The sequence below is a fragment of the Carcharhinus amblyrhynchos genome, chromosome 21 (assembly GCF_965287045.1).
Source record: "Carcharhinus amblyrhynchos chromosome 21, sCarAmb.v2.hapA, whole genome shotgun sequence".
NCBI lineage: Eukaryota > Metazoa > Chordata > Chondrichthyes > Carcharhiniformes > Carcharhinidae > Carcharhinus > Carcharhinus amblyrhynchos.
The window spans coordinates 18,950,390-18,978,303 of NC_137344.1; the positions used below are offsets into that span (position 1 = coordinate 18,950,390).

Here is a 27,914-nt window from a genome sequence, read left to right on the forward strand (position 1 = left end):
GTTACTTTTGTTCATGGCATTTCTCCTGCAGCTGCTGAACTGAGGTCATGTCAACTGTAAATCTTCCAGTTCTGAAACCACACTGGGAATTGGGGTAGATGTTTCAAGAAGCTCAAGTGGCTCAGTCAATAACACTACATCTTTCAGGTCTGAAGGCCTCTGCTTTAAAACCCACTCAAGACTTGTTTACAACAATAGTAGCATCCACGAGGATCGAAATTTCAGTGGTGCTGGTCCAATCAATGGGTGGGGTTTGGAAAGTTTCAATTAAATCAGGATTCAGACACACTGTCCTCTCCCCTTGTGCCTTCTTCATTTGTTGTTTCAAACTTATTGCTGAGTCCATCAGGAAGGATGCAAGCATAAGAGGGGTGACAACTCCAGACAATAGAGATCAAAATCTTTCCCTGCATGATGATGCTGCAGTCTTCTGCTCAGATCTGCTATTGACTCACAGGTTAATGAGCATTTGAGACCAGTTGGAGGTGGCCTTCCAAGCTAAAGTAACCAACGCAACACAGAAGCCGTTTTCTTCGGGAATTGGTGCAATATCATTTGTTCCCTTCACCAGCAGGTCAAGTTAGCTGAAAGTCCTGGGTATATAGTTTTGAAAGATTGGAATGTGTGCAAAAAATTGGGAGGCACATCTAGCCAAGATAAAATAGAAACTGGGCATATGGCACCAATGCTCCCTCTGCATAAGATCCTAATCATTGGGTGTGAGTTGCTGTTGGTGGTTTTCAGTGTGGGGTAACTCTGCCTCATGGAGTGCAGTTACGAGTGGTGTGCCTCAGGGATCTGTTTTGGGGCCACTGTTGTTTGTAATTTTTATTAATGATCTGGATGAGGGTATAGTTGGGTGGATTAGTAAATTTGCTGATGACACCAAAGTTGGAGGTGTGGTAGATTGTGAGGAAGGGTGTCATAGTCTGCAGGGAGACTTAGATAGGTTGCAGAGCTGGGCCGAGAGGTGGCGGATGGAATTTAATGCGGAGAAGTGTGAGGTAATTCACTTTGGTAGGAGCAACAGATGTGTCGAGTATAGGGCTAACGGGAGGACTTTGAATAGTGTGGATGAACAGAGGGATCTAGGTGTGTGTGTACATAGATCCCTGAAAGTTGGGAATCAAGTAGATAAGGTTGTCAAGAAGGCGTACGGTGTCTTGGCGTTTATTGGTAGGGGGATTGAATTTAGGAGTCGCAGTGTAATGTTGCAACTGTACACTACTCTAGTGCGGCCGCACTTGGAGTACTGTGTGCAGTTCTGGTCCCCGCATTACAAGAAGGATGTGGAGGCGTTGGAGAGGGTGCAGAGGAGGTTTACTAGGATGTTGCCTGGTATGGTGGGGAGGTCCTATGAGGAGAGACTGAGGGATTTAGGGTTGTTTTCGTTGGAAAGAAGGCGGCTAAGAGGGGATCTTATTGAAACATATAAGATGATTAGAGGTTTAGATAGGGTGGATAGTGATAGCCTTTTTCCTCGGATGGAGAAAGCTAGCACGAGGGGGCATGGCTTTAAATTAAGGGGGGGTAGCTACAGGACGGATGTCAGGGGTAGGTTCTTTACCCAGCGGGTGGTGAGGGATTGGAATGCCCTGCCTGCTGCAGTTGTAAATGCGTCTAGTTTGGGGGCGTTTAAGAGATCTCTGGATAGGTTTATGGACGAAAAGGGATTGGTATAGGCTAGTGGGTCATTGTTTTTGTAACTGGTCGGCGCAACATCGTGGGCCGAAGGGCCTGTTCTGCGCTGTAATGTTCTATGTTCTATGTTCTATGTATTGGTGGTCATCTGAACCATCCTCTGCTTCATCTAGAGATTGAAAATGGAATGTGTCTGCAGGGATTTGTGCACAAATCTCATCCAACCTTGCCCTCATCATGATGGCTATCTTTTTTTATGATTGCATCAAACTGTGTGTAGATCCTTAACACACAAATACCACCAAAGTTTCAGTCTTGGTCTATTTTAAGAAAACAATTGAATCCCCAGTTAATATGATAACATGCATACAATTAAACACAGCTGATATACAATTACATGAGGATGGATGGCTTTTTCTGCTGCAGACGCACGATGAGCCTAACAGTTTCCTTTTGTGCTGCAACCGACTATGCGTTCTATATCGAGTATCATGACATGTTGATTTCCTCTCTGTCGCCAGTACAGTGAAAGATGAGTCTGGTTACGTTGTGGTGGATCACTCCACTCAGCTGGACAGGGCTATATCACAACCTGATGGAAAGGTTTATGAAGTACAACACCTTTGACTATGAGTCCTTGAGATTATGGTCCACACATAATGTCCTCGAGTCCTTGTACAAAAATTAGATGGTTGATTCCGTCAAATGATTCCCTGAGCAGACTGTCTGATTTATTGGTAAGAACATCTCATTGTCAGGGCATTCAAATAAACACCAAGATGTGTCTTAAGACCATAAGAATTAGGAACAGGAGAAGGCTATTCAGTCCTTTGAGTCTGCTTCACCACTTAATAAGATGGTGGTTGATATATCACTCAGGAAGTCCACTTTCTGGCCTTCACTCTTTAACCCTTAATTCCCCTACTAGTTAAAAACCTACTGATCTCAGCTTTGAAAATGTTCAAGGTCTCAGCCTCCATAGCTTCCTGCTTGAAGAGTTCCAAAAATTCCTCAGTCTTTGAGAGAAGAAATTCCTCCTCAAATCTATTTCAAATCAGCACCCTCTTATTCTGTGACTACGCCCTCTGGTCCTACACTTTCCCAACATTTACCTTGTCTAACCCCCTAAGATTTGCATCATTAACGTCTCCTTCTCCAAAGCATGTGAGAAAATGTGTCTTTCACTCAACATCCTGAAAACTAAGGTCTCTTTTCCAACTGAACACTGCCTCCACCCTCCCCATTGATCAAGATCAGACAGCAAGATCTTGGAAAATATATTCTATTTTCGGCATCTTGCAGCTTTCTCTTAATGAAGGCAGATATAGGTAACAAAACGTCCAATGCGTCTGCCCAACCTTCCACCAACCCAGGAATAGAGTATATGAGAGTCAGGATTTCAAACCCGAGACCAAGGTCATGGTTTACTGGGCAGAGTGACCTTTTCACTCCAGATGCTTTCAGGACTTGGAGACCTGCAGCAGGCACCTCAAAGCACTGGAGAAGTATCCCCAGAGATGCCTTCATAAGATCTTCTGAATCTGCTGGCAAGAAGGGCAGCAAAACAGCAGCATCCTCTACCAATCCTCTCCCAAGTCAACTTGCCCAGCTCTCAGGCACTAATCAATCAAAACCAGCTCTGCAGGGTTTGTATACCAGGCTCCAGAAGCAACTCTTCTAAGCGGAACTCAGATGCAGCAGGAAACTTCAGGGAGGCAGCAGAAACACATCAGTGATGTCCCCAAAGCATCCAATTCTCCTAAGCATTTGGAGTGAAAAGGTCACTGCTGCCTAGTAAACCATGACCTTGGTCTCAGGTTTGAAATCCTGGATCTCATATACTTTATTCCTCAGTTGGTGGAAGGTTGGGCAGGCACATTGGAAGTGATGACAAATTTTGTTACCTATATCTGCCTTCATTAAGAGAAGGCTGCCTGGTACCGAAAATGGAACATATTTTCCAAGATCTTACTGTTGATCTTGATCAATGGGGAGGGTGGGGGCAGTGTTCATTCGGAAAAGGGACCTTAGTTTTCAGGATCTTGAGTGAAAGGCCCATTTTCTCACATGCTTGAGAGAAGGAGACTTTAATGATGCACTTCTTAGGGGGTTAGACAAGATAAATGTTGGGAACATGTTTCCACTCATGGGAAAGTGAAGGAACAGAGGGCATAGTCACAGAATAGGAGGATGCTGATTTGAACTGACTTGTGGAAGGATCTGGCTTACAACTGACAAAAACACAAAGTTCATTTAGGAAGAACTGAATACATTGAGAGATTCCATTGTTGACAGCATGCAGAAGTGAAGTTGCTGTGTTAGGGAGGAATGCACAACTTCCAAAAAACCCATCTACCAATCCTTCATGCACCACATGCCCTGAGTCTGCTGATCTGGTGGAAGCAAGACATTCCTGATCCCAAGAGACTGCCCAAGAAGAAAAAAATATTACCAGTTAATTATTGCCACTATTTTAAGCATAAGGAACTCAACAGGAGATTAACTGGAAGATTTGGTGTTGGGGCTCTTGCTATTTGTGTTGTACATTAAAGACCTGGACTTAAATGTAGGGTGAGGCATGCAGATGACCCAAAAATTGACAGGGGTAAATAATGCAGAGGATAGCAGGACTACAGGGGATATCAGACATTGGACAGATGGGCAGAGCAGTGGCAAACAGAATTCAACTTGAACAGTGGTTAGCACTGCTGCCTCACAGCACCGGGGACGCAGGTTTGATTCTGGTCTTGAGTGACTGTGTGTGTGTGGAGTTTGCATGTTTTCCCCATTCTGCATGGGTTTCCTCCGGACGCTCTGGTTTCCTTTCATAATCTAAAGACTTAGATGGATTGGCCATGCTAAATTGACCCTTAGTGCCCCAAGACATTTGGGTTAGGGGGACTAGTGGAGTAAATACATAGGGTTTTGGAGACAGAGCTTTGGGGAGGTGGTCTATTGGAGAGTCAGTGCAGACTCTTTGGTCCAAATGGCCTCCTTCTTCACTTTAGGGATTCTATGGGAAAAGTCTGAGGTAATGCACTTGCTGAGGGCTATCAAGGCAAAGAATTACACAGTGAATGGTAGGATCCTTGTAAGGTCAGAGTGACATTGAAGTGCACATCCACAGATTTCTGAAAGTGGCAGGGCAGGCAGATAAGAATACATATGAGATACTTGCTTTAATTAGCCAAGGCATGAAATACAAGAGCAGGGATATCATGGTGGGGCTGTATAAAATACTGGTAAGGCTACAACTGAAGTACAGGGTATAGTTCTGGTCACCACATTATAGGAAGGATGTGATTGCACTGGAGGGGCTGCAGAGGAGATTAACCAGGATGCTGCCTGGGCTGGAGGGTCTGTGTTGCAAGGAAAGATTGGATAGGCTGAGGCTGTTTCCTTGGGGCAGCGAAGGTTGAGAGGGGTAAGATTATGAGGGACAAGATTATGAGGGACATAGAAACGGTGTACAGAAGGGCATTTTTTCCATTTGTCGAGGGTCAACAATAATGGAGCATAGGTTTAAGGGAAGAGATAGAAGGCTAAGAGCAGAGTTGAGGAGATCCAGATGGTGGTGGTAGTCTAGAACTCACTGCCTGAAAGGGTGGTTGAGTCAGAAACTCCTGTAACATTTATGAAGTATTTAGACTTCACTTGCGCTGCTGCAACCACCAGTTATAGGCCAAGTGCTGAAAAATGGGATGAGTATAGTCAGGTCTTTGTTGACCATCGTGGAAACAATGGATCAAAGGATCTCCTTCAGTGCTGAAAACATCTACAAATCTATTAATTCAATTTAGTAATGGAGAAGCTAAAGAAATGCTGAATTCCTGAGATGCACTCACTTCATTTAGTACTACAGATGTGATGAGTGCATGTTGTACAGAAGAGCCTGCAGCCATTGGAATAAAATGTACCTAATTTCAGACAAGATATTATTGGTGAATAGTTAGGACATTGCATATGCTGTTGTTATAAATAGACAGCACCATCATAATCAGAACTGGGAGGGAGATCTTCACATTCAACGCACTTCCTAAGGAAAACAAGCAAAACTTAAGGCTAATAATAACTTCCTGAGAAAGCAATGGGATATGACCTGGGGCTGTTTCCGTAATGTGTCTGACAAAGCCAGACAAAACACTATTTTTGCTTTGCTTTGTTTAGTTACTTTATTTTAGGTAGAAGGCATGAGTGTCAGTGGTGAACAGCATTGAATACACTGGCTAAGTAATAGTAGGCTGTATAATTTACATGCTCTTGAGAGAACTGTACTGATTATGTTGTGAACAGTTTTACAATTGCTCTCTACATAGGCATGTGTATGCCAATATTCTGATTATACCATATTTCCTGATTTTTAAAAATATTTTCGAAGTTTCAAAATTAAATGGAGTGAGCACACAAAAGTACAAAGAATCAAAGAATGTTTCTGGTAAATTACATCCTCAAGTTACGTGGCTGGGTAGATTACACAGATACATATTTTGGAAATGTCAGTTCAAATATGTATCCCATGGTGGGTCTATATGGCAATGTGCACTTCTACATGCCCATCAATGTTTATAATGGGGCATCTGGCCTCATCAAATTTGAAAACAGAACGTCCTGAGAAAGGAGAAGTGGAGAGTATAAGGAATATATCAGTGAATTAATAGTAAAAACACAAATTCATCACCAACTGCATATCACCCGTGCCCAACATGTCTTTAGAAAATATGCAGAAATTTTCTAGTGCAGCTCAAGCACTTTAATATACAAATATTCCGAATATTAAAGAAAAGAAATCTCTACCTGAAGTCATCATAGGATAGGATCCTTTCCTTTCAACTCTTTGGCCACCTTATCAAGCTTAAGGTTCTGAGTCAGTGTCAAGTTAGGAAAGGGGATGATGATTACAGGAATAGGTGAAAAAATAGACAATCCTAAATTTCATACAGCAAGTTGTTTTTTGTGCAGACTGGATCTCCACAGCAGTCAGAAGATTCCAAGAGCAGTGATTAGGTCTGCAGCTGACCTTTTGTTTCTGACATCCTGGATGAAATGTGCTGGAATGTACATATAAGATAGGAGCAGGAGGAGGCCATTTGGCCCTGCGAGCCTACTCCACCATTCATTAAGATCATGGCTGATCATCCAACTCAAAAGCCTAATCCTGCTTTTTCCCCATTTGACCCAAGTGTTATATCTAGCCACCCCTTGAATGCATTCAACGTTTTGGTATCAACTACTTCCTGTGGTAATGAATTCCATAGGTTCACCACTCTTTGGGTGAAGAAATGTCTCCTCACCTCCGTCCTAAATGGTCTACCGTGAGTCTTCAGACTGTGACCCCTGGTTCTGGACTTCTCCACCATCGGGAACATCCTCCCTGCATCTATCCTGTCTAGACCTGTTAGAATTTTCTAAGTCTCTAAGAGATCTCCCCTCATTCGCCTGAACTCCAGCGAAACCAATCCTAACCTAGTCAATCTCTCCTCATTCATCAGTCCTATCATCCCCGGAATCAGCCTAGTAAACCTTGCACTCCCTCAAAAGCAAGAATATCCTTCCTCAGAAAAGGAAGCCAAAACTGCACATAATACTCTAGGTGTGATCTCACCAAGACCCTGTATAATTGTAACAACGCATTTCTGCTTGTGTACTCGAAACATCTCACAATGAGGGCCAACATACCATTTGCTCTCTTTACTGCCTGCTGCATCTTAATGCTTACCTTCAGTGATAGATGCACAAGGATACCCAGGTCCTGCTGCACACTCCCCTCTCACAGTTTAAAGACATTCTGGTAATAATCTGCCTTCTTGTTTTTGCTTCTAAAGTGAATAACCTCACATTTGTCCAAATTATACTGCATCTGCAACTGATTTGCCCACTCACCCAACCTGTCCAGATCATGCTGAAGGATCTCTGCATCCTCGTCACAGTTCACCCTCTCACCCAACTTGGTATCATCTGCAAACTTTGAGATGTTACATTTCGTTCCCTCATCCAAAAAATTAATATATATTGTGAATAGCTGGAGTCCCAGCACCAATCCCTGTGGCACCCCACCAGTTACTGCCTGGCCATTTGAAAAGCACCCATTAATTGCTCTCTGCCAACCAGTTTTCTATCCATCGCAATACACTTCCTGCAATCTATGTGCTTTAATCTTGCACGACAATCCCTTACGCGGGACTTTATCATGCGCTTTCTGAAAGTCTAAGTATACCACATTTACTGGTTCCTCCTTGTCAACTCTACTCGTTACATCTTCAAAGAATTCCAACAGATTTGTCAAGCATGATTTCCCCTTCATAAATCCATGCTGACTCTGTTTGAGCCTACCACTGCTTTCTAAATGCTCTGCTATAAAGTCCTTGATAATGGATTTGAGAATTCTCCCCACTATCAATGTTAAGCTTACTGGTCTATAATTCCCTGTTTTCTCACCGTCTCCCTTTTTGAATATTGGACTGACATTCGCTACCCTCCAATCCGCGGGGACTGTTCCAGAGTCTATAGAATCCTGAAAGATGATCACCAATGTATCCATTATTTCTAGAGCCACTTCCTTAAGTACTCTGGGATGTAGATTATCAGGCCTGGTGATTTACCCACCTTAATCCCATCAACTTTCCCAGTACCATTTCTCTACTAATATTGATCTCCCTCAGTTATTCCCTCTCACTAAATCTTGCATTCTCCAACATATCTGGCATCTGATTTGTGTCCTCTTTTGTGAAGACAGAACCAAAGTATGCATTCAGTTGCTCGGCCATTTCTTTGTCCCTTATTATACATTCCCCCATTTCTCTCTGTAGGGGACCTACATGTGATTGAGCAATGCCATTAAAGCATGAATACAGAATGATACAGCACAGAAGAAAGATCTCTGACCCACTCACTGAGCCAACCCTTCGAAAGGGATAACTAATTAGTTCCCCTTTCTATTTTTCTACAGTTCTACAAACCTTCCCTCATTTAGTATTTATCCAATTCCTTTTTCAACCTTATCACAGAGCCTGCTTCCACCAGGGTTGACTACAGGGATTGGAACAGGCTGCACCAGTAAGTACCACAGAGTCCCTACAGTGCAGAAAGAGGTCATCTGGCCCATCAAGTCTGAACATAAGAACATAAGAAATAGGAGCAGGAGTAGGCCATCCAGCCCTTCGAGCCTGCCCCGCCATTCAATAAGATCATGGCTGATCTGTCGCTGCTCAGTTCCACTTTCCCGCCCTCTCCCCATAACCCTTAATCCCCTCTCCTATCAAAAACCCATCAACCCGCGTCTTAAAAATATTTAGCGAGGCAGCCTCCACCACTTCAACGGGCAGAGAATTCCAGAGATTCACCACCCTTTGAGTGAAGAAGTTCCTCCTCAACTCCGTTCTAAACCGCCCCCCTTTTATCTTGAGGCTGTGCCCCCTGGTCCTACTGTCTTTTTTGAGCGGGAAGAGTCTTTCCACCTCTATCCTATCCATCCCATTCATCATCTTATACGTCTCAATGAGATCTCCCCTCATTCTTCTAAACTCTAATGAGTACAAGCCCAGTTTATTCAGCCTCTCCTCATAGCTCAACCCCCTCAACTCCGGTATCAGCCTAGTAAACCTCCTCTGCACTCCCTCCAAGGCCAAAATATCTTTGCGCAGGTGCGGCGCCCAAAACTGCACACAGTACTCCAGCTGCGGCCTCACCAATGCCCTATATAGCCGCAGCAAGACCTCCCTACTTTTATATTCAATCCCCCTCGCTATGAAGGCCAGCATCCCATTCGCCTTCCTGACCACCTGCTGCACCTGCAAGCTGGGTTTTTGCGACTCATGCACAAGGACCCCGAGGTCCCTCTGCACCGTCGCCTGCTGCAGTTTTTCGCCCCGTAAGTAACAGTCCTTCCTACCATTCTTCCTACCAAAGTGGACCACCTCACACTTGCCAACATTAAATTCCATTTGCCATTTCCTGGCCCATTTGCCCAGCCTATCTAGATCCTTCTGCAGACTCTCCACACCCTCCGCACAATTTGCCGTTCCCCCAATCTTGGTGTCATCAGCAAATTTCGACACTCTACACTCGGTTCCCTCCTCCAGATCATCTATATAAATGGTAAAAAGCTGAGGCCCCAGCACCGACCCCTGGGGCACTCCACTAGTCACCATCCGCCAATCCGAATAGCACCCATTGACCCCCACTCTCTGCCTCCTATTTGACAACCAATCCTCTATCCATGCTAATACCCTACCCCCAACTCCATGACACTCGACCTTCTGCAATAACCTCTTGTGAGGCACTTTGTCAAACGCCTTCTGAAAATCTAGAAAGACCACATCCACCGGCTCTCCTCTATCGACTGCCCTAGACACATCCTCATAGAACTCCAGTAAATTTGTCAGACACGACTTCCCTTTAATGAAACCGTGCTGCGTCTGCTCTATCAAGCAATTCCCTTCAAGATGCCTCGCAATTTCCTCCTTAATGACAGATTCTAACATTCTACCTACCACAGACGTTAAACTAACCGGCCTATAATTCCCCGCCTTTTGCCTGGCACCCTTCTTAAACAACGGTGTAACATTAGCCGTTTTCCAATCATCCGGCACTTCCCCGGAATCCAGCGACGTCTGGAAAATAACCACCAAGGCATCCACTATCACCTCTGCCATTTCTTTCAGAACCCTCGGATGCATTCCATCCGGTCCTGGGGACTTGTCCACAATCAGCCCCTCCAGCCTGTCGAGCACCGCCTCTCTAGTAACAGTAATGTCATTAAGACCCTCCAGTCCTACCACCTTTCCATCGCTAACACCCGGCAAATTATTCACGTCCTCCTCCGTGAAGACAGAAACAAAAAAGTTATTCAATACCTTAGCCATATCCCCATCCCCAGTCTGCATTGACTCAGCCAGGACCTCTCCTCCACACTATCCCCATAACCCATGCATTTACCATGACTAATCCACCTAACCTACACATCTTTGGACATTAAGGGACAATTGAGCATGACCACCCACCTAACCTGCACATCTTTGGACTGTGGGAGGAAATCAGAGCACCCAGAGGAAACCAGTGCAGATATGGGGAGAATGTGCAACTTCATTCAAGCCTGGAATTGAACATAAGTCCCTGGCGCTGTTTGGAATTGTAAGAGTCTGAGGGCAATCATGATGGGATTGGGGAAGCTGGGCTTTGTCTCACATTTGGGTCGTTTGTGGGAGGATAGGGTGGTGGGGGGGCGGTTCCAGTCCTATTCCTCGTGGTCTGCAAGGAACTTAAAGAGCAGGAAATTGCACACTCGTACCCTGGTCTCTTCTGGATAGTCTGTTCCTGCTGTCAGGCAGAATATAATGTGTGACTCCACGGGGGCTGGTGCTGATGACATCACTGGACTGCAACTTCTGCATCTTAAGTTTTTAAAGTTCATTCATTAGTATCACAATTAGGCTTCCATTAACACTGCAACGAAGTTACTGTGAAAATCCCCTAGTCGCCAAACTTCGACAGCCTGTTCGGGTACACTGAGAGAGAATTTAGCATGTCCAATGCACCAAACCAGCACGTCCTTCAGACTATGGGAGGAAACCTACACAAGCACAGGCAGACGTACAGGCCCCACACAGACTATAACCCAAGCCACGAATCGAAGCTGGGCACTGAGAGGCAACAGTGCCAACCACTGTGCCATCATGCCACCCTGTGTACAATAACTGACTGCCTTTAGCAGGAAGCCTGTCAAGTGCCTGAATCATTACTATTAATATCATTGTGGCCAGGAATGGGACAGTTTGAAGTCCAAACAGTCACCCCCCTTATCCTGAGACTATGCCTCCCTAATTCTAGGTGCTCCAGCCATCAAGGGTTTATTTACTTGAGACAGCTATCAAAATTGTTATATCATATTCTTATGAGGTGAATTGAAGCAGATGTTGCAGCTCAAATGCTTGTGGAAATTAATGCAATTAAGCAAAAGAGGGCCTTCCAAATCTTCAAATTCTAAGCCAACTGCAAATGTATAATGCATTTAAAATGTTAGAAGGTCACATTCAGTTGGTACTGTGCCTGTAATTGTGGGTCACACCTTGTTAACTATTAAGTTCAGTTTGACTGGACTAACTTGTTAACTGGAAGCAGGGAACAATATACAAAGAAAAAAAGGAAAGACTCGCATTTACATAGCACCCCGCATGACTGCAAAACATTTCGAAGCACTTTACAACCATTAAAGTACTTTCAAAATAGAATTGCTGTTGTAATGTAGAACATGCATCAGCTAATTTGTGTACAGCTATCTGTCATGAAGAACAATAAATAGAAATAGAAACATAATGAATGACAGAAAATCTTCTTTTATGCAGTGAGGGATGAATGTTGGCCAGGGCACCTGGTGAGTTCTCTGCTCAGCTATGAATTGCCTGCTGGTATCTTTTACGTCATCTGAAGGGGACAAACAGGGTTCTGGTTTCACATTTCCTCACTGATGGAACTTAATTTTCAGCCTAGATCATGAACTTGGGTTTTTGCAGTATGGTTTGAATCACAAATTGCTATTGTAGAAATAAAACAGGCACAAGGAAGTTCAATTTCTACCCCAACATTTCTCCAAGCTGGTTTAATCACTGCAGTTGGTAGTAAAGCCCTTTGCAAACATCAGTGCAAAAGATTTGCAACCATCTTCTGCCAGGAATGGTGAGTGGATGATCCATCCCAGCTTCCTCTGAAGGACCCCAGTATCATATTTGCCAATTTGCAGCCAATTTAGAACACTCCATGTGGTATCAAGAAACAGCTGAAGCCACTGAACACTGCAAAGGCACTAGGCCCTCACAATATTCCAGCAATAGGACTAAAGACTTGTGCTTCAGAACTTGCTGTGCCACTCACCAAGCTGTTCCAACACACCCACAACGCCGGTGTCCACCTGGCAGTGTGGAAACATGCCCAAGTAAATGTATCTTGTGCACAAAAAGCAGGACTATTCCAATCCCCCAATTTCTGCCATGTCAGTCTATTTTCAATCATAAGTGAGCACTACCAAGTAGTACTCGCTAAGCAATAATCTGCCCACTTACGGTCAGTTTGGGTTCTGCCAGGGTCACTCAGCTCCTGATTTCATAACAGCCTTGTTTCAAACATGGACAAAAGAGCTGAATGTCAGAGGTCAGGTGAGAGTGACTGCCCTTGATGGCAAGGCAGCATTTGACCGAGTATGTCATCAAAGAGTCCTAGCAAAACCGGAGTCACTGGGAATAAGGGGAAAAGTCTCCATTGCTGCAGTCATCATTGGCATAAAGGAAGGTGATTGTGGTGGTTGGAGATTAATCATCTCAGCTCCAAGATATCACAGCTGGAGTTCCTCCATCTTTAGCTGCTTCATTAACGACGTTCCTTCCATCATATGGTCAGAAGTGGGGATGTTCGCCAATTATTGCACAACGTTCACAACTCCTCAGATACTGAAGCAGCCCATATCTAAGTGCATCAAGACCTGGATAATATCCAGACTTAGGCTGACAAATGGCAAATAACATTCAAGTTACATTGTGCCAGGCAATGACCAGAATCTAACTATCATTACCCACTGCTGAATCCCCTACTATCAATATCCAAGGAATTACCATTGACCAGAAACTGAATTGGACTAGCTATATAAAATCTGTGGCTACCAGTGCAGTAAGAAGTCTCACAACACCAGGTTAATGTCCAACCAGTTTATTTGATAATAAACTCACAAGCTTTCAGAAACGCTGTTCCTTCGTCAGGTGTGTGGAACGTGATGAAGGAACGGCATTTCTGAAAGCTTGTAGGTTTACTATCAAATAAACTGGTTGGACTTAACCTGGTGTTGTGAGACTTCTTACTGTGTTTACCCAGTCCAATGCCGGCATCTCTACATCACGGCTACCAGTGCAGCTCAGAGGCGAGGAATCCTGTGGCGAGTAACTCACCTTCTGACTCCCAAAGGTACAGTAAGGAGTGTGATGGAATACTCTCCACCTGCCTGGTTGAGTGCAAATCCAATAACCCTCAAGAAGCTCAACATCATCCAGGACAAAGCAACCGCTTGATTGACAGCCCATCCACAAACAATCATTCCCTCCACCACCAACAGAGCGGGTAGACTTCTGCACCTTCTAGGTGGGGGTATGCCTGACCTGAAGTTTGTGAAATAATGAGTAATGACATCAGGCACACATCCCAATATCTTCATGCACTCACACAACATTTCACTAGGCGAGCACAGGTGCAGATTGGGTGCATGTCTGCTGCCAATTAAAGAAATGATCAAGGGGATTAAAACCACAATTGACCCAAATTTTACATCGCTTGTGTGATTTTATGCTTGTCACATGGGCAAAATGGGCAGGCGGTCCAACTGGAATTGATTTTTCTTAATACAAGTGTGGGATAAATGGTCGTTGTTGGCAACAAAGGCTGAGAAGTTTGCTGTCTGTAGAGATGTGGTGAGGTGCTGTTCAGTGTGGAGCTCAGACAAGACTTCTGTTGGCTGACACCAGAGGTTTGGTCCTTGTGCCACCAAGGCCTGTGAAGGCTGCTTTTGAAGTTCGTGACAGGCCACCATTGGATGCGACACCTGCTGCGTCCCCGGTAGCTCAGCTCCACTGGTTTGGACACAATTTGTGCTTGCTGTCCCTTAGTATAATGTTGAGAGTTTTAATGACATTCAGCAGGACTAGGGTTTGTGGCTGCTTCCGGTTCCACCCACCGATTGCACAAGTCATGCATGAAATTCCACCCATTGTGGCAGAAAGATGTAATGTAGCAAGTCACCAAGCTCCTTAGTCAGCATTTTCCAAACCCATGACCCTGATCATCTAGAAGGACAAAAGGAGCAGATGCAAGGGGACACCACCACCACCTTGAGATTCTTCCACAAGTCACATACCATCTTAACTTGGAAATATATCTCCGTTCTTTCTCTGCGCTGGGCCAACATCCTGGAACTTCCTTGCTAACAGCACTTAGTGTACATAAACCACACGGACTGCAGCGGTTCAAGATGGCAGCTCACCACCACCTTCTCAGGGGCAAACAGGGATGAGCAATAAATGCTGGCCTGGCCAGTAAAGCCTACATCCCAGGAATGAAGTTTAAATTCATGAGCTTTTTGTAATTTAATAATAATACCATCAAGCATATTGAATTTTTTTTTACAAAATCTCAGGATCAGTATCTAGATTACTGACCTTTGCTTCAGTAACATGTTAAGCACATTTTTTTTAGTTTAGTCTCTGAGCACAAGCCAAACGCACAAGTCAAACCTAAGTAACTGTATCACACAAGTACAGAGCCAAAAGATGACAGTGGCAGGTTTCCGAGGTGAAATTCCTTAAATAACTGACCAAATATAAGGGTAATAAAGAATGATAACTGACCAAAAATTAATAGTCATAGGTACAATGAGCTGTAAGGGAACAGTCAAATCATTTTATACAAATATGTAAAGTTTGACGAGTTGTCCTTTCTAATAGTTTTTTTTAGATTGAAGAGGTCATTTGCCAGAGGTTTGAAGTGAGATTGGCAGGCCCCAAGGTCCGCACTGAGATTGGCAGGCTCCAAGGTCTGGAGTGAGTTTAGCAGGCCTAAAGTGAGATCGGGAAGCAGCAAGGCCGGGAGTGATATTGGAGTCCTGAAGGTCAACAAGGCGCCAAAGGTTTGCAATGCCCCAAGGTTGAGAGACTGGAAGAATGGGGAAGAGTTTGAAGAGGAGGGGAAGGAAGAAGGAAGCTGAAGGGAGGAGGCAATTTGCAAAGGGTAGATGTTGATGCAAGGGAGAGTTTGGAGGGGGGAAGAGGCAGGAGGGAGTGGGAAGAGGTGGGAGGGAGGGGGAAAAAGTGGGAGGGAGAAAAGATGGGAGGGAGGGGGGAGAGGCAGGAGACAGGGGAGAGGCGGTAAAGAGGTGGGAGAGAGTGGGAGAGGCGGAGGAGAGAATTTAAAGGCTTGAGGCAAAGGAAAGAGTTTGCAGACTGGAGGGCAAAAGGAGGTGGAGAGTTGAGGCCCTGAGACTGGAGGAGGACGGTGGTGGATGGGCAGCTTAAACCCTGAGATTGCAGAGGGAGAAGTTTAGATCCTGGGGAGTGAGAGGGTGAAAAATATTAAGACTAAAATGAATTAAGAGTTAATGGTATCAGGTGTTGCTTTCCAGTATGTATTGGAGAGTGGAACAATTTCTTTGGACTAAATGAAAATCTGAATAAAATCAGTTACTATTTAACTAATTATTAATTTCCTTGTATGTTTCAGTCCAGGTTGCTACGCATATCTGATAGCTTTGAGTGTGCTGAATAACTTTGCATGCTGGGTACATAGGGACGAGTGCTCTGAATAACTGACTGCACTTGTCAAATTTGATTTCAAATTCATTCCGAATTAGAACTTTTCAAGTCGAATTGTAACTTAAGAACAGAGAGCATACTTGAGAGCAAATATTATGTCAGCATTTTTGTGTAACCAAGTGTCTTCTGTCTGTGGCATATATACTTATTTTTAGATGTAATTTTCTTCCTATTGTGTTTGCAGGCAACAAACCATCTGTTATTAAGATGACAAACAGTTCCCTGCTCACTAGTCTACACTGAGGCTGCTCTGAATTGGCCACATGGAGGCCTGCTGGACAAATGTTGAGCTCATTTGCTTCAACAGCAGGTTGGTCAGCTTCCATTATACATCAACAATGTGAAGAATTAAAGCTACTCTCCATCACTTTGTAACTGCAACCCACATGTTCTCAATATATTCTTAGCCAAGCTTGCTATTATTTCTATCCAAGGCATGGATAATGTGGCTTCTGGCCTACTGGGATTCTACAGCTGAGATGTCAATTTTACATGATGAACATCATTCAGCATTTGGCCCTGTAAACATTTCATTCTGACGTTAAGTATGGCAGAATCAACAGCTTTTGTGCAGCTGTTTTATTTCACCATAAAATTCTTCTATCGTGTTCAAAATCATGGTCTGACTTTCACGCTTTCCTCTGGCAGGTACTAAAGCGTGGAGGATGAGTGAAATTGCATTGACAAGATTCCCTCTGGGATCCCACCCGCCCTGACCCGGAAATGATTTTCTGGTTGGGTGGGCAGGGCCTCGGATGGGATACCTGCTCTTGCTCCTATTAAAGCCCTTAAATGGTCTCTTAATGCACGCTTAGGGGCCTTTTCCCACCCAGCTTCAATTGTCAGGCTGGCAGGCATCAGATAACTGAGGGTAGGGAAATAGAAAAATTTCCCACCGGCCTCAATTGGAACGCGCTCCCCTCACAGAAAGGATATCTCTGGATCTCCCTCCTCCATTCCCGGCCTATCCTCAATTTCCCACTCGCACCCTCTGCAACCCCCATAAGGCCATCCCCTTCCCTCTCTGGGACCCTTGTCACTTACCTCACACTGGCTTCTTGCACTTAGTCCCAGGCATAGTGCTGCATTGCCTTGTCTGGCCACTGCAGCGCTGTGCCTAGATGGCCTGGAGAGTTGTTGGCCAATTGGCCAAAAGCTTTCCAAGGTTTGACTTCCTATCAAGTGCAGTTAGAAGTCCCACATCCTGCTAATCAATGCTCATTTGAGTGTAACATGGTAGCAGGCCTGTTGAGTCGTCAGTGGATGATTTCTGAAAAATTCAGGTCCATATCTTATATTCTATTTTTTGTTTTGGAGTTGTTATTAAACATGCTGTCTTCAGAGTAGCTCAAAACTGCTTTACAGTTGAAATATCTAAGCTACAAAGCAGCATTGATAGGAACTTCTGAAATTCTGACTTCATGCTAATCATTTCTAAATGCAGATTAAAGCAAACTAGGCCATCTAGAACTAAGGGATGGGGCCTAAAAATTGGAGCTGGTCCTGGCAGGAGTTAATTTAGGAAACACTTCTGATTGCCAAGTCCATGTTTGGAACTTTTGCAAACAGCAGTTGAAGCTTGATCAATTGTTAATTATTAATCTGAGAATGATAGATTTCTGTTCACCAAAATATTAGGGGTTGTAAAGCAAAGACAGATCAACCATGAGCCCACTGGATCGTGAAACAACGTCTGTTTACAGAGTAATTCGCTGGCATTCAGGAGCATGACAGCATGAGAATAATACTGCTGCAAAATATTTAAACAGAACTGTTAATTTAATGATTAGCCTGATGCAGGAAACATAATCTGATAACCTGTCCTTAACATTAACTCTGGTCCCCATGAAATCTCATGGCACCAGGTCAAACACAGGCAAGCAAACATCCTTCTGATTACCATGTACCAACCTCGTTCAGCTGATGAATCAGTAATTTCAATGTTGAACACCATTTGTAGGAAGCACTGAGGGTGATAAGGATGCAGAACGTACTCTGAGTGGGGTTCTTCCATGTCCATCACCAAGAGTGGATTGGTAGCACCACTATAGACCAAGCTGTCTCGTTCCTAAAGGACACAGTTGCTAGACTGGGATTGCAGCAGGTGGTGAAGGAACCAACAAAAGGGAAAAACATACTTGACCGCATCCTCAACAACCTGCCTGCTGCAGATGCATCTGTCCAAGTATGCACCAGTAGAAGTGACCACTGCATAATTCTTGTGAAGGTGAAAGCTCGTCTTCACGTTGAGAATACCCTCCATCGTATTGTGTGGCATCGCCACCACTGTGCTAAATGGAATAGACTTCGAACAGACTTAGCAGCTCAAGAATGGACATCCATGAGGCACTGTGGGCCATTAACAGCAGCAGAATTGTATTCAAGCACTATCTGTAACCTCATGGCCCAGCATATCCCCCACTCTACCATTACCACCAAGCCAAGGGATCAACCGTGGTTTAATGAAGAGTGCAGGGGGAAGAAAACCAGGCATACATAAAAATGAGGAGTCAATCTGATGAAGCTACAACACAGTACTACTTGCCTGACAAACTGCATGAGCAGCAGGTAATAGACAGAGCTAAGCGATTCCACAGATAAGACCTAAGCTCTGCAGTCATGCCACATCCAGCCATGAACGGTTCTCTGAAGCAGCAGATTCTGAAGCACAAGTCTCCAGGCACAAATATTTTCATCCTTAGTGATGGAGGAGCCCAGTACATCTGTGCTAACAATAAGGCTGAAGCATTCGGAACAATCTTCAGCTGGAAGTGCCGATTGGATCCATCTCAGCCTTCTCCATCGGTCTCCAGCATCACAGTTGCCAGTCTTCAGTCAATTTGATTCACTGTATGTGATATCAAGAAATGGTGAAGGCACTGGATGTTGAAACGAATATGGGCCCTGACAATATTACAGCAATAGTCCTAAGACTTGTGCTCCAGAACTTGCCAGATCCCCAGCCAAAACTGTTCCAGTACAGCTACAGCACTGATATCTACCCAGCAACGTGGAAAATTGCCCAGGTATGTCCTATACACTGGAAACAGGACAAATCGAACCTGGACAATTACTGTCCCATCAGTCAATTCTCAATCATCAGTAAAGTGATGGAAGGGAACAGTGATATCAAGTGGCACTTACTCAGCAATAACCTGCTCACTGATGCTCAGTTTGAGTTCCTCCAGAGTCACTCAGATTCTGGCCTCAAATATGGACAAAAGAGCTGAATGTCAGAGATGAGGTAAGATTAACTGCTTTTGACTTCAAGACAGCATTTTACCAAGTATAGCATCCAGAAGCTCAAGCAAAATTGGAATCAACAAGAATCGGGGAAAATCTCTCTGCTCCTTGGAATCATACCTGGCACAAAGGAAGATAGTTGTGGTGGTTAGCGATCAATCATCTTAGCTCCAAGACATCACTGCGGAGCTCCTCAGGGTAGAGTCTTAGGTCTAACCATCTTGACCTGTTTCATTTTTGTGACCTTCCTTTCATCATAGGATCAAAAATGGGGAAGTTCGCAGATGATTGCACCATGTTCAGCAACATTTGCAACTTCTCAGATACTGATGCAGTTCATGTCTAAACGTAGTAAGGCCTGGAAAAGATCCTTTCTTGGGCTGACAAGTGGCAAGTAACACTTGTGCCACACAAGTGTCTTTCGATGACATTCAATGGCATTGCCATCACTGAAACCTCCACTATCAACATCTTGGGAGTTATCGTTGTTCAGAAACTGAATTGGACTAGCCACATAAATACCGTTGATACCAGAACAGGTCAAAGGCTCTGGATCCTGCGGCAAGTAACCCCACCCACCCCTCCCCACCCCAACCCAAAGCATGTCCACCATCTACAAGACAAAAATCAGGAGTGTAATGGAATACTCTGTACTTGTCTGGATGAGTGCAACTCCAACAACACTCAAGAAGCTCAACACCATTCAGAAACAAAAGCTTGTAGCACAAGTGTATAAAAGAGTAAAAATGTTGCATGTTATGTAAAAATGGATGATAATTCTTGAATTTGGATTAATGGCATCGGAATACTAAATTTTGATTCCAGACTGGTTTAATTTAGAAGCTCAATCAGTAAGCTGACGAAGGCGAGGCACTGACCTCAATTGTGGTCTCATGGCCATCCAATTTTCAGCAGATATAAAAGGCACAAGTTGCAAAAGTCAGCTTCCTGTCCAAGCCTCAAACTGAAAGTGGGGAGAGATATATTACCAAATCTATGTTGGCCATTTGCACTGTCCTCACCCAAAGTCAAAGTAAATGTGTCCCCCCACTGACTCCCAAACTTGAAAAGTACCAGGAAGTAGTCCAAGCAAAAGTTGACAGAATATATTTTACTGAAGAAAATAAAAATGGAAACTTGGAATTAAGAGCTTCTGAAGAAAGAGAAAAAACTCCAGCACTAAGTTGTGAGTTTAGTTCATTTGATAGGACTTCCACACTGCTCAATCAATTGTGGGTTTAAATCTCAGTACAAGATTGAAGCACATAATCTAAATTGACACCACACTGTAATACTAAAGAGATGTCGCACTGGCAGAACTTGACATGTTAGGTTTTAGCAGCTTATACTGGTAGTAAACTGAGTTGTACCCAATTCTATAGAAATATTTGAGGCGCTGGGTTTTCTCCTAGTGTCCCAGCAAAAATTCCTCGCTCAAACGAATACCACCAAAATCAAACAGTGGCAGCAGTATGTACCATCTACAAGATGCACAGCAGCAACTCACCAAGGTTCTTTAGGCAGCACCCACGACCACTTCCATATAAAAGGACAAGGGGAGCAGAAACCTGGGAACACGATAGACAGGCAGTTTCCCTCCAAGTTACTCACCAGTCTTTCTTGGAAATATATTACCATTCCTTCACTACCTTGGGTCAAAATCCTGGAATTCCCTCCCTAACAGCATCGTGAGTGTACCTACACCTTAGGGACTGCAGTGGTTTAAAAAGGCAGCTCCCCACCACCTTCTCAATGACAACTGTTGGCTCGGCCAGCACTGTCCACATCTCGTAATATGTGAATAGGAAAGATTAAATTGACTTTCATTTCACATAGTTGGCCTTTGGGTGGGTGAAATTGCAGCATTTCCTTATACGATACTACAAAAGTAATTGGCTTTGGATATAGTCATGCATTGTAAGAAATTTTTAATTTGGTTTATGTTAACATAACAAACATTACCTGATGACCATGGTGTGACTGGCCCAACAGCACGTCTGTTACATCCATACTATCATAGCGTCTGTTTGGAGGCAGGCTTGCCTTTGCCAGTGAAATCAAGGTAGAAAATATATCTAAAGTACTGTAAAAAAAAAACATTTTTAGGATGAAACATTACTAATTTTGCACGTCACAGACAAGGATTTTGTAATCATAATTTAGGAAAACATATCTTTGCTAGTTGGAAGACACTGATGTTCAGCAACTTTCTCCTCTGTTGAAATGACCATGTGGAGATTATTTTAGCAATTGAGTTAGTAAAGCTTGTGTGTTGAACTGCATGTCTAATCAAGACTACATTTGAACTTAGGTCCAAGAGATAAAAAGTCACGCTGCCATATCTCTATTGAACGATTGAATCTTGTGTGCATTGATCAGTAAATATAAATGCAAAGAAAAGTTCAAAGATCAAAAAATTCTGACGCCAAGAATTGCAGAAAGTAAACAGAAAATCAGGAGGGATTACAAGCCACAAAACCATAAAATGGAGGTCCAAAAGTAGAACATTTGGCTCATTGAGTTTGCACCACCATTTAATGAGATCATGGTTACCTCTGCCAATTTGCTTTTCCTTATCTACAATAAGATTAGTCCTGCCTTTTTACACGCCCTTATTATAAAGAACAAAAGAACAAAGAAAATTACAACACAGGAACGGACCCTTCGGCCCTCCAAGCCTGCACCAACCATGCTGCCTGATTTAACTAAAACTCCCTATGCTTCCAGGGACCATATCCCCATATTCCCATCTCATTCATGTACTTATCAAGACGCTCCTTAAAAGTCACTACCGTGTCTGCTTCTGCTATCTCCTCTGGCAACGAGTTCCAGGCACCCACCACTCTCTGTGTAAAAAATGTGCCTTACACATCTCTTTTAAAACTTGCCCCTCACACCTTAAACCTATGCCCCTGAGTAACTGACTCTTCCACCCTGGGAAAAAGCTTCTGACTATCCACTCTGTCCATGCCTGTAATAATCTTATAGACTTCTATCAGGTCGCTCCTCAACCTCTGTTGCTCCAGTGAGAACAAACCAAGTTTCTCCAACCTCTCCTCATAGTTAATGCCCTCCATACCAGGCAACATCCTAGTAAATCTTTTCTGTATCCTATCCAAAGCCTCCACATCCTTCTGGTAGTGTGGCGACCAGAATTGAATATTATATTCCAAGTGCAGCCTCACTAAGGTTCTATAAAGCGTCAACGTGGCTTGCCAATTTTTAAACTCAATACCCTGGCCGATGAAGGCAAGCATGCCGTATGCCTTCTTGATTACCTTCTCCACCTGCATTGCCACTTTCAGTGACCTGTGTACCTGTACACCCAGATCCCTTTATCTATCAATACTCTTGAAGGTTCTGCCACTTACTGTATATTTCCTATCTGTATTAGAACGTTCAAATTGCATTATCTCACATTTGTCCGGATTAAACTCCACCTGCCATCTCTCTGCACAAGTCTCCAATGGATCTATATCCTGTTGTATCCTCTTAAGATCCTCATCGCTATCCGGAAATCCACCAATCTTTGTGTTGTCCACAAACTTACTAATCAATCCAGTTGCATTTTCCTCCAAATCATTTATACATAATACAAACTGCAAAGGTCCCAGCACTGATCCCTGAGGAACACCACTTGTCACAGCTCTCCATTCAGAAATGTATCCTTCCACTGCTACCCTCCGTCTTCTTTGACTGAGCCAGTTTTGTAACCACCTTGCCAGCTCACCTCTGATCCCATATGACTTCACCTTCTGCATCAGTCTGCCATGAGGGATCTTGTCAAACACCTTACTGAAGTCCATGTAGACAACATCCACTGCCCTACCCTAATCAATCATCTTCCATCACTTCTTTGAAAAACTCGATCAGGTTTGTGAGACACGACCTCTCCTTCACAAAATCATGTTGCCTCTCACTTATTTTCAACTGGGAATAAATCCTGTCTCAAAGGATCCTCTCCAATAATTTCCCTACCACTGATGTAAGGCTCACTGGCCTGTAATCACCTCCTGTATTATCACCTGATTTATTCTCTGTGCTACAGTCTAGCTACTATTAGAAGGTGTATACAGTACTCCCACCAGTGTCTTCTTCCCCTTGTTACTTCTTACCACCGCCTATATGGATTCTACATCTTCTGATTCAAGATAATTTCTTGCTATTATACTTATTCCATCTCACACTAACAAAGTTATCACACCATCCTTTCCTTCCTGCCTGTCCTTACAAAATGTCACATATCCCTGAATATTTAGTTCTCAGTCTTGAACTTCTTGTCGTCACATCTCTGTAATGACTATAAGATCATACCCACTAACCTCAATTTGTGCTGTTAACTAATTTATTTTGTGCCAAATGCTACGTACATTTTAGAGCCAATAGTTTTGCCTTTTTGCTACTTTTTTTCCCTTTGTGACTTTACTTGTTGCTTTTTTTAATGTTTGTATACTCTATCCCTTCCTATCACATTCTGGGCATCATTACCCGAATAACTGCTTTGTAATGCTGTCATATCCTTTTGCTTCACCTATATAAACCCCTCTACAGAACCACCCCCTGCACACTATATAGTTTAAAGCCCTCTCTACTTCCCTAATTATGTTGTTTGCAAGGATATTGGTCCCAGCATGGTTTGGATGTAGACTGTCCCAACAATACAGGCCCCACTTTCCCCAGTATTGATGCCAGGGTGCCACAAACCAAAACCTACTACTTCCACACCAGTCTTTGAGCCACATCTGTCTAACTTTATGTACCCTTTGTATGAGGCTCAAATAATAATCCAGAGATTATAAAATTGGAGATTCTGTTGTTTAATTTAGTGCCTAGCTCCTCAAACAGTCAATGCAGAACTTGTTTCCTTGTTCTATCTATGTTGTTGGTACCTACATGGGCCACTGAATGCTCCCCATCCCACTGCAAATTCCTCTCCAGCCCAGAGCAATTGTCCCAAACACTGGCAGCAGGTTGGTAACATAGCCTTTGGGATGCTCGATCCTGGCAACAGTGTACAGTCTCTTAACTATACCATCCCCAACTACATTTCTCCCCTTACTTGAATGGGTCCCTGTACCACGATGCTATGATCTGTTGGCTCATCCTTCCTGCAGTTCCTGTTCTCATCCACACAGGGAGGAAGATTTTCAAATCTGTTGAACAAGGTGTGGAGATGCTGGCATTGGATTGAAGTGGGCGCAGTAAGATATCTCACAAGACCAGATTAAATTCCAACAGGTTTTTTTTGATATCATGAGCTTTCGGAGCGCTGCTCCTTCACCGCTGGCTCAAAGTGGAGAGGATCGTGCATATCGACACTGAAGCTACTCATCTGATGAAGGACCAAATAAACCAGTTAGACTTTGACCTGGTCTTGTGAGATTTCTTACTGTTGAACAACAGCAGCATCCAGGTACACGCCACCTCCCTGATGCATTACAATGTCTGAAGCTTGGCCTCTAGCTCATTGAGCTGAAATTCCTCAGCAACCAACATTTGCTTCAGATGCAGCTGCTATTAACCACAATGAGGTCCATCAACTTCCACATGCTACAGCGATAATACATCACCTGGCTCTGCAACCTTATTTTGTTAACTAAGATTTTCAATTTGTTTTTAACTTTTACTCCTGATCTTAGTTTTCACACTAACTCTTTTTTATTTGCATGGCTTGTTTTGCAAGTTTCCTCCTGAAATCATTGGCACTTGCTGCATTAAGGTTCCATGAGGACTGACACCTTTCTTGTATCTTGTTTCAGTAGATCTACGCAAGGCCAGATGTTGAGAGTTGACAAACTAACCAACCACATAATATACTTTAGAATAAGTTAGTGGATCACTCAAATGCATTACTAAGATCACATGAGTTTCTTTCTGTATCTAGATGCATTGCTAGTTCAGCAAGCTGGAGATCATTACTAGGTCAATGTGTTAAACTTGTTTTGAAAAACATTTTGGATAATCCTCTTCTGCTTTCCACAAAGGTCAGTGCAACTTCTGTAATACAGAAAGAGTAAATTTGAGCACTGTTGTTGTCCCAACTGTACAACTGTGACTCAATTGGGAACAATCTCGACTCTGCATGAGAAATTTCGGAATTCAAATCCCACACTTGAGACTTGAGTGTAAAAATCTTGGCTGACAGTGCAGTGTTGCAAGAATAACATACGGAGAGCTTTCAGATGAGATGCTAAACCAAGACCCCATTGACTCTCCTTGTCCTTCTCGACCTGCCTGCAGTTTTTGACATGCTTGTACATACAATCCTCTTCAAAGCTTCATCGCTGTCATCCACTTGGGTAGAAGTGGTTCCATTCTTATCTATCTAACCACAAACCAAATTGTCAGCTGCAATGCCTCCTGCTTCCTCACCTTTATTTCCAGTGGTCCCGAGGACCTAATTTTGGATCCCTATTTCTCATCTACATGCTTTCATAGAATCCTAGGATCCCTACAGTATAGAAGGAGGCCATAAAGCCCATCCAATCTGCACCGACTCTCCGAATTAGCATCTTATCCAGGCTCATATAAATGGAAATCTTTTTCCCTACCTAAGCAGTGAATTGCTTGTGCTATTAGTCTGGATCTTTGTTGGCCAATAAGCGATTGCCGGCACTCGATGGCCACCTTCCCATGTTGTCTTTTTTGCTGAACTTCCACCTAAAACAAAAACAAAATTTATTATATTACATAATCCAATATTAGTCAATGGACCAATAATATATTCCTGTGTAACATTTAGATTGATGGGTAGCACAGTAGTTAGCACTGCTGCCTCATAGCACCAGGGACCCAAGTTCGATTCCAGCCTTGGGTCACTGTCTGAGTGGAGTTTCCACATTCTCCCTGTGTCTGCATGGGTTCCTCCGTGTGGTCCAGTTTCTTCCCACACCCCAAAAATGTGCTGTTCAGGTGGATTGGCCATGCTAAAATTGCCCTTTAGTCTCAAGGGGACTAGCACAGTAAATGCATCGGGTTATGGGAATAAGGTCAGGGTAGGATTGTGTTTGTGCAGCCTTGATGGGCCAAATGGCCTCCTTCCACACTGTAGGATTCTATTATTTGCCTGGATGGCACATTCCTGGTGCTGTGAGGCAACTGTGCCACCATGTCACTCAACAATCAGAGACAGGAATGGGATCCTGGCCAGTTGGCCTCAGGATTCTCTTGCTAGTAGGGAACAAGACAGTTGCCTGCAGGTAGTCTTCTGGCATCAGACCAGGAGACCAGTGCTCAAGATACACTTAAAGGCCCTCACTGCCTGCCTATGGCTGCAACAGCACGCTGCCATGTGGACGGGGTCCCCCTCCACAATGGTGACCCGCAAGCTGAGGGAATTCCTGATTTTAAATTTTAAGAAGTTGGCGAACCAATTCCTCCATCTCTCCTGCCTATATTAATAGGCATCATGCTGCTGCTATCAAGCCTGAGAGCCTGTGGCTTCGAGATCCCACGCAGCATCTTTAATTGCATGGTAAGTCTGCCTTCTGGGCAATATTGGCCAATTCCAGGAAAATCATGCATGATAAGGGTTCCCTAAAGTGTGAGCTTCTGACACAAAAACAGATAATGCTGGAAAATCTCAGCAGGTCTGGTAGTATCTGTGGAGAGTGAAACAAAGTTAATGCTTCAGGGTAAATTTTTCGATCCTGCCGATCAAGGAAACGAGGCGGACAATTTACTGGACCATCAAAAGTCTGTTGACTTCAAGTGGAATTTCCAGTCCACATGCAGGCACGACCGGAAAATGCTTCCCTTTGGGTCCAATGTGACTTGGAGGCCATACGACCCATCGAGTCTACACCGACTCTCCGAAATAGCACCTTATCTAGGCTCATATAAATGGAAATCTTTTTCCCTCCCTGAGTGGTGAACTGCTTGTGCTATTAGCTGGGATCTTTGTTGGCCAATATTCATTTGAGGTTGATGGTGCGGCCTAAAAGTTCGCAGGAAAATCCTGCCCCAACAACAAAAGACATATCTGGATGTGTAGATATATTCCTCATTAACTTTTAAAATTATGCAATATTTCACCTAACAATGGCTCACCTTAATGAGCTTCAGTTTCTCCTTTTGTTAATTGATTATTCTGTTATCATCATTCTGCATCTTAGGAGTTGTTGTTTTTGGTCTGTATTTACAATAATGCTGGAGGCAAGATAGTTGGTAAACTCTACCTTTTACTTAACATAACACTGTGTACAATACAGACCCAGCACAAGGTTCTATATAGAACTCTTTCTCTCTCTCCATGCTCTATTGCCATGTGATTGTACATCATTGATAATGTAGACTGTATATTTAGATATTTAACACAAACCTTTCAAGTATTGTTATTACCTTTGTTGGTCTGCCATGCTCCCACAAACGGGCCAGCTGTTCCAGCAAATTCACATTTCTCAGACCAAGGGCCATTGTCACCTGCATGGGAAACCAATTTAAAAAGCGATCATGAAGAGGATTGTAGAATTGAAAATGTGCAGTCACTAAAAAGTTATTTGTATTAAGGGTAGTTCAGAGACAAAACACTGGCACACTACCACACAGTGGTAAGACGCAAGTTACTGTCTGTGATTTCTCATGATGTGGAGATGCCGATGTTGGACTGGGGTAAGCACAGTAAGAAGTCTCACAACACCAGGTTAAAGTCCAACAGGTTTATTTGGTAGCACAAGCTTTTGAAGCATTACT

The 27,914-nt window shown here is 43.6% G+C and overlaps 2 protein-coding genes across 3 annotated transcripts in view; both read right to left on the reverse strand.

Moving 5' to 3' along the window:
* Positions 1 to 27,914, reverse strand: part of gna13a (guanine nucleotide binding protein (G protein), alpha 13a) — a 464,418-nt gene that overhangs the window by 161,639 nt on the left and 274,865 nt on the right. The gene's annotated exons all lie outside the window — the stretch shown is intronic.
* The window catches only part of arsg (arylsulfatase G), an 87,435-nt gene that overhangs the window by 3,606 nt on the left and 55,915 nt on the right, over positions 1 to 27,914 (reverse strand). For both annotated transcript variants that reach the window (XM_080209563.1, XM_080209564.1), the window contains exons 8-10: positions 27,564 to 27,644; positions 25,775 to 25,883; positions 21,186 to 21,306 (exon numbers count right to left, since the gene is read on the reverse strand). In XM_080209563.1, the coding sequence (XP_080065689.1) occupies positions 21,186 to 21,306; positions 25,775 to 25,883; positions 27,564 to 27,644 (311 nt within the window). The remainder of the gene's footprint in view (positions 1 to 21,185; positions 21,307 to 25,774; positions 25,884 to 27,563; positions 27,645 to 27,914) is intronic.